Source organism: Oncorhynchus masou, unplaced genomic scaffold (assembly GCF_036934945.1).
Source record: "Oncorhynchus masou masou isolate Uvic2021 unplaced genomic scaffold, UVic_Omas_1.1 unplaced_scaffold_3433, whole genome shotgun sequence".
Lineage (NCBI taxonomy): Eukaryota > Metazoa > Chordata > Actinopteri > Salmoniformes > Salmonidae > Oncorhynchus > Oncorhynchus masou.
Window position 1 is genome coordinate 31,472 of NW_027009843.1, and position 7,412 is coordinate 38,883.

At 66.1% G+C, this 7,412-nt stretch overlaps 1 protein-coding gene across 1 annotated transcript; it reads left to right on the top strand.

Annotated features, from left to right (window-relative positions):
• Positions 1 to 243: 243 nt before the first annotated feature.
• Positions 244 to 7,311, top strand: LOC135534458 (proline-rich protein 36-like; the record flags this gene model as incomplete). Its single annotated transcript, XM_064961446.1, has 15 exons — positions 244 to 397; positions 564 to 713; positions 766 to 899; positions 1,223 to 1,328; positions 2,069 to 2,563; positions 2,663 to 2,767; positions 2,988 to 3,551; positions 3,646 to 3,933; positions 4,247 to 5,313; positions 5,412 to 6,002; positions 6,053 to 6,216; positions 6,346 to 6,488; positions 6,583 to 6,773; positions 6,821 to 7,068; positions 7,154 to 7,311. Coding segments are annotated over 15 exons (4,558 nt in total), but the record flags the coding sequence as incomplete, so codon positions are not given.
• Between the last annotated feature and the right edge of the window lie 101 nt (positions 7,312 to 7,412).

The window sequence follows — 7,412 nt, forward strand, 5'->3', positions numbered from 1 at the left end:
CTCTCTTCCCCCCTCTCCTTCTCTGCCTCTATTCCCCCCTCCTTCTTTAAGCTGAGATGGATGGATGGCCCTGTGGACTAGAGAGCAGACAGACCAATTGACAACCTTTTTAGCTAGAGATCAGAAGATAAACACAGAGATGTCCTAGAATGTGCCCAGCAGGGCCTAATGTAGTCTGATATTGATCCAACTGTTTCTGACTGAGTCTCTCTTTAAAGCTGTCAGCCCTCTGACCGTTCTCAGAAAACAGCCAATGCAAACACCCCCACCTGTCAGGTCCCCACCTGTAAACACCCCCACCTGTCAGCTCCCCCACCTGTCAGCTCCCCATCTGTCGTCACCCCCACCTGTCAGCTCCCCCCACCTGTCAGCTCCCCCACCTGTCAGGTCCCCACCTGTAAACACCCCCACCTGTCAGCTCCCCCACCTGTCAGGTCCCCCATCTGTCAGCTCCCCCACCTGTCAGGTCCCCACCTGTCAGCTCCCCCACCTGTCAGGTCCCCACCTGTCAGCTCCCCCACCTGTCAGCTCCCCCCCCACCTGTCAGCTCCCCCACCTGTCAGCTCCCCCACCTGTCAGCTCCCCCACCTGTCAGGTCCCCACCTGTCAGCTCCCCACCTGTCAGGTCCCCATCTGTCAGCTCCCCACCTGTCAGGTCCCCCACCTGTCAGGTCCCCACCTGTCAGCTCCCCCACCCTGTCGCTCCCCCACCTGTCAGCTCCCCCACCTGTCAGGTCCCCACCTGTCAGCTCCCCCACCTGTCAGGTCCCCCACCTGTCAGCTCCCCCACCTGTCAGCTCCCCACCTGTCAGGTCCCCACTGTCAGCTCCCACCTGTCAGCTCCCCCACCTGTCAGCTCCCCCACCTGTCAGCTCCCCCACCTGTCAGCTCCCCCACCTGTCAGCTCCCCCACCTGTCAGGTCCCCACCTGTCAGCTCCCCCACCTGTCAGCTCCCCCACCTGTCAGGTCCCCCACCTGTCAGCTCCCCCACCTGTCAGGTCCCCCACCTGTCAGCTCCCCCACCTGTCAGGTCCCCACCTGTCAGCTCCCCCACCTGTCAGCTCCCCCACCTGTCAGGTCCCCCACCTGTCAGGTCCCCCCACCTGTCAGCTCCCCCCACCTGTCAGCTCCCCCACCTGTCCAGCTCCCCCACCTGTCAGGTCCCCACCTGTCAGCTCCCCCACCTGTCAGGTCCCCATCTGTCAGCTCCCCCACCTGTAGCTCCCCCACCTGTCCAGCTCCCCACCCGTCAGCTCCCCCCACCTGTCAGCTCCCCCACCTGTCAGGTCCCCACCTGTCAGCTCCCCCACCTGTCAGGTCCCCACCTGTCAGCTCCCCCACCTGTCAGCTCCCCCACCTGTCAGCTCCCCCACCTGTCAGGTCCCCACCTGTCAGGTCCCCACCTGTCAGCTCCCCCACCTGTCAGCTCCCCCACCTGTCAGCTCCCCCACCTGTCAGGTCCCCACCTGTCAGCTCCCCCACCTGTCAGGTCCCCATCTGTCAGCTCCCCCACCTGTCAGCTCCCCCACCTGTCAGGTCCCCACCTGTCAGCTCCCCCACCTGTCAGCTCCCCCACCTGTCAGGTCCCCATCTGTCAGCTCCCCCACCTGTCAGCTCCCCCACCTGTCAGGTCCCCATCTGTCAGGTCCCCACCTGTCAGGTCTCCCACCTGTCAGCTCCCCCACCTGTCAGCTCCCCCACCTGTCAGGTCCCCATCTGTCAGGTCCCCACCTGTCAGGTCCCCACCTGTCAGCTCCCCACCTGTCAGCTCCCCCACCTGTCAGTCCCCCCACCTGTCAGCTCCCCCACCTGTCAGCTCCCCCACCTGTCAGCTCCCCCACCTGTCAGGTCCCCACCTGTCAGCTCCCCCCACCTGTCAGCTCCCCCACCTGTCAGGTCCCCATCTGTCAGGTCCCCACCTGTCAGGTCTCCCACCTGTCAGCTCCCCCACCTGTCAGGTCCCCACCTGTCAGCTCCCCCACCTGTCAGCTCCCCCACCTGTCAGGTCCCCATCTGTCAGGTCCCCACCTGTCAGCTCCCCCACCTGTCAGCTCCCCCACCTGTCAGGTCCCCACCTGTCAGGTCCCCACCTGTCAGGTCTCCCACCTGTCAGGTCCCCATCTGTCAGGTCCCCCACCTGTCAGGTCCCCACCTGTCAGGTCCCCACCTGTCAGGTCTCCCACCTGTCAGGTCTCCCTCCACCTGTCAGCTCCCCCACCGGTCAGGTCCCCATCTGTCAGGTCCCCCACCTGTCAGGTCCCCACCTGTCAGGTCCCCACCTGTCAGGTCCCCACCTGTCAGCTCCCCACCTGTCAGGTCCCCACCTGGGTCAGCTCCCCCACCTGTCAGCTCCCCCACCTGTCGGCTCCCCCATCTGTCAGGTCCCCACCTGTCAGGTCCCCACCTGTCAGCTCCCCCACCTGTCAGCTCCCCCATCTGTCAGCTCCCCCACCTGTCAGGTCCCCACCTGTCAGGTCCCCACCTGTCAGGTCTCCCACCTGTCAGGTCTCCCACCTGTCAGCTCCCCCACCTGTCAGGTCCCCATCTGTCAGGTCCCCACCTGTCAGGTCCCCACCTGGTCGCTCCCCCACCTGTCAGGTCCCCACCTGTCAGCTCCCCCACCTGTCAGCTCCCCCACCTGTCAGCTCCCCCATCTGTCAGGTCCCCACCTGTCAGGTCCCCACCTGTCAGCTCCCCCCCACCTGTCAGGCCCCCACCTGTCAGGTCCCCACCTGTCAGCTCCCCCACCTGTCAGCTCCCCCACCTGTCAGGTCCCCACCTATCAGGTCCCCACCTGTCAGGTCCCCCACCTGTCAGCTCCCCCATCTGTCAGCTCCCCCACCTGTCAGCTCCCCCACCTGTCAGGTCCCCACCTGTCAGCTCCCCCACCTGTCAGGTCCCCACCTGTCAGGTCCCCACCTGTCAGGGTCAGCTCCCCCACCTGTCAGGCTGTCAGGTCCCCACCTGTCAGGTCCCCACCTGTCAGGTCCCCACCTGTCACCTGGCTCCCCCACCTGTCAGGTCCCCACCTGTCAGCTCCCCCACCCTGTCAGCTCCCACCTGTCAGGTCAGGTCCCCACCTGTCAGCTCAGGTCCCCACCTGTCAGCTCCCCCACCTGTCAGGTCCCCACCTGTCAGGGTCCCCACCTGTCAGGGTCCCCAGGTCCCCACCTGTCAGGTCCCCACCTGTCAGCTCCCCACCTGTCGGGTCCCCACCTGTCAGGTCCCCACCTGTCCAGCTCCCCACCTGTCAGGTCCCCACCTCAGGTCCCCACCTGGTCCCCACCTATCAGCTCCCCCCACCTGTCAGGTCCCCACCTGTCAGCTCCCCCCATCTATCAGGTCCCCACCTGTCGGGTCAGGTCAGGTCCCCACCTGTCAGGTCCCACCTGTCAGCTGTCAGCTCCCCCACCTGTCAGGTCCCCACCTATCAGGTCCCCACCTGTCAGGTCCCCACCTGTCAGCTCCCCCATCTGGTCCCCCCCACCTGTCAGCTCCCCCACCTGTCAGGTCCCCACCTGTCAGCTCCCCCATCTGTCAGGTCCCCACTGTCAGGTCCCCACCTGTCAGCTCCCCCACCTGTCAGGTCAGTCAGCTCCCCCACCTGTCAGGTCTCCCACCTGTCAGCTCCCCCCATCTGTCAGCTCCCCACCTGTCAGCTCCCCCACCCTGTCAGGTCCCCACCTGTCAGCTCCCCCACCCTGTCAGGGTCCCCCACCTGTCAGCTCCCCCATCTGTCAGCTCCCCACCTGTCAGCTCCCCCACCTGTCAGCTCCCCCACCTGTCAGTCCCCCCACCTGTCAGCTCCCCCACCTGTCAGGTCCCCACCTGTCAGGTCCCCACCTGTCAGTCCCCACCTGGTCCCCACCTGTCAGCTCCCCCACCCATCCCCACCTGTCAGCTCCCCCACCTGTCAGCTCCCCACCTGTCAGGTCAGGTCCCCACCTGTCAGGTCCCCCACCTGTCAGCTCCCCCATCTGTCAGCTCCCCCACCTGTCAGCTCCCCCACCTGTCAGGTCCCCACCTGTCAGCTCCCCCACCTGTCAGCTCCCCCACCTGTCAGGTCCCCACCTGTCAGGTCCCCACCTGTCAGCTCCCCCACCTGTCAGGTCCCCACCTGTCAGCTCCCCACCCTGTCAGCTCCCCCCAGCTCCCCCACCTGTCAGCTCCCCCACCTGTCAGCTCCCCATCTGTCAGCTCCCCCACCTGTCCAGCTCCCCCACCTGTCAGGTCCCCACCTGTCAGCTCCCCCACCTGTCAGGTCCCACCTGTCAGGTCCCCACCTGTCAGCTCCCCCACCTGTCAGCTCCCCACCTGTCAGTCCCCACCTTATCAGGGTCCCCACCCGTCAGGTCCCCCCACCTGTCAGCTCCCCCATCCTCTCCACCTGTCAGCTCCCCCACCTGTCAGCTGTCCCCCACCGTCAGTCCCCACCTGTCAGGTCCCCACCAGTCCCCACCTCCCCCACCTGTCAGCTCCCCACCTGGCCCCGGGGGTCCCCACCTGTCAGGTCCCCACCTGTCAGGTCCCCACCTGTCAGCTCCCCCACCCGTCAGGTCCCCACCTGTCAGGTCCCCACCTGTCAGGTCAGTCAGGTCCCCACCTGTCAGCCCCCCACCTGTCAGGTCCCTACCTGTCAGCCCCATCTGTCAGCCCCCACCGCTGCTCCCACCTGTCAGGTCCCCATCTGTCAGCTCCCCACCTGTCAGGTCCCCACCTGTCAGGTCCCCACCGTCAGCTCCCCACCTGTCAGGCTCCCCCACCTGTCAGCCCCCCACCTGTCCCCCAGCCCCCCACCTGTCAGCCCCCCACCTGCCGCCCCCATCTGTCAGCTCCCCACCTGTCAGCTCCCCCACCCGTCAGGTCCCCACCTGTCAGCCCCACCTGTCAGGTCCCCACCTGTCAGGCTCCCCCACCCGTCAGGTCCCCACCTGTCAGCCCCCACCTGTCAGCCCCCACCTGTCAGGTCCCCACCTGTCAGCCCCCACCTGTCAGGTCCCCACCTGTCAGCCCCACCCTGTCAGGTCCCACCTGTCAGCTCCCCCACCTGCCGCTCCCCCACCTGTCAGGTCCCCACCCGTCAGCTCCCCACCTGTCAGCCTCCCCACCTGTCAGCTCCCCCACCTGTCAGCTCTCCCACCTGTCAGTTCCCCACCTGTCAGGCCCCCACCCATATGTCCCCACCTGTCAGGTCTCCCACCTATAAGGTCCCCCACCTGTCAGGTCTCCCACCTATAAGGTCCCCCACCTGTCAGGTCCCCACCTGTCAGCTCCCCCACCTGTCAGGTCCCCACCTGTCAGCTCCCCCACCTGTCAGCTCCCCCACCTGTCAGCCCCCACCTGTCAGCTCCCCCATCTGTCAGCTCCCCCACCTGTCAGCCCCCCCACCTGTCAGGTCCCCACCTGTCAGCTCCCCACCTGTCAGGTCCCCACCTGTCAGGTCCCCACCTGTCAGCCCCCCACCTGTCAGCTCCCCACCGGTCAGCTCCCCACCTGTCAGCTCCCCCACCTGTCAGCTCCCCCATCTGTCAGCTCCCACCTGTCAGCCCCACCTGTCAGGGTCCCCACCTGTCAGCTCCCCCACTGTCAGGTCCCCACCTGGTCAGGGTCCCCACCTGTCAGCTCCCCCACCTGCCGCCCCCACCTGTCAGGGTCCCCACCTGTCAGGGTCCCCACCTGTCAGCTCCCCCACCTGTCAGCCCCACCTGTCAGGTCCCACCTATCAGGTCCCCACCTGTCAGGTCCCCCACCTGTCAGCTCCCCCATCTGTCAGCTCCCCTCCACCTGTCAGCCCCCCACCTGTCAGGTCCCACTGTCAGCTCCCCACCTGTCAGCTCCCCCACCTGTCAGGGTCCCCACCTATCAGGTCCCCACCTGTCAGCTCCCCCACCTGTCAGGTCCCCACCTGTCAGTCCCCACCCGTCGGGTCCCCCACCTGTCAGCCCCCCCATCTGTCAGCTCCCCCACCTGTCAGCTCCCCCACCCGTCAGGTCCCCCACCTGTCAGCCCCCACCTGTCAGCTCCCCCACCTGTCGTGTCCCCACCTGTCAGGTCCCCACCTGTCAGGTCCCCACCTGTCAGCTCCCCACCTGTCAGGTCCCCACCTGTCAGCTCCCCCCACCTGTCAGCCCCCACCTGTCAGCTCCCCCACCCGTCAGCTCCCCATCTGTCAGCTCCCCCACCTGTCAGCTCCCCCACCTGTCAGGTCCCCACCTGTCAGCTCCCCCACCTGTCAGGGTCCCCACCTGTCAGGTCCCCACCTGTCAGCTCCCCCACCTGTCAGCTCCCACCTGTCAGCTCCCCACCTGTCAGCTCCCCCACCTGTCAGCTCCCCCATCTGTCAGCTCCCCCACCTGTCAGCTCCCCACCTGTCAGGTCCCCACCTGTCAGCTCCCCACCTGTCAGTCCCCACCTGTCAGCCCCCACCTGTCAGGTCCCCACCTGTCAGCCCCCACCTGTCAGCTCCCCACCTGTCAGGTCCCCACCTGTCAGCTCCCCCACCTGTCAGGTCCCCACCTGTCAGTCCCCACCTGTCAGGTCCCCACCTGTCAGCTCCCCCACCTGTCACTCCCACCTGTCAGGTCCCCACCTGTCTGTGCCCCCACCTGTCAGCCTCCCACCTGTCAGCTCCCCACCTGTCAGCCCCCCACCTGTCAGCTCCCCACCTGTCAGGTCTCCCACCTATAAGGTCCCCCACCTGTCAGGTCTCCCACCCATAAGGTCCCCACCTGCTGGGGTCTCCCCACCCAGGCAAGGTCCCCCCACCTGTCAGGTCTCCCACCTATAAGGTCCCCCACCTGTCAGCTCCCCACCTGTCAGCCCCACCTCTCAGCCCCCACCTGTCAGTCTCCCACCCATAAGGTCCCCACCTGTCAGTCCCCACCTGTCAGCCCCACCTGTCAGGTCCCCACCTGTCAGGTCCCCACCTGCAGTCCCCCACCTGTCAGTCTCCCACCTATAAGGTCCCCACCTGTCAGCTCCCCCACCTGTCAGCTCCCCCACCTGTCAGGTCCCCACCTGTCAGCTCCCCCACCTGTCAGGTCTCCCACCTATAAGGTCCCCCACCTGTCAGGTCTCCCACCTATAAGGTCCCCCACCTGTCAGCTCCCCCACCTGTCAGGTCTCCCACCTATAAGGTCCCCCACCTGTCAGGTCCCCCCACCGTCAGCTCCCCCACCTGTCAGCTCCCACCTGTCAGGTCCCCACCTATAAGGTCCCCCACCTGTCAGCTCCCCCACCTGTCAGGTCTCCCACCTATAAGGTCCCCCACCTGTCAGGTCTCCTGCTTCGCTTCCACTGTCAATTGATATGTATGTTTGTGAGGACAGAGAGAGAGAGAGATGTTGATCAGTGATCGCCAAGCTCCCCTTATTAACCACAAAGATGGTCACACTGATAAAGGATACTTTAT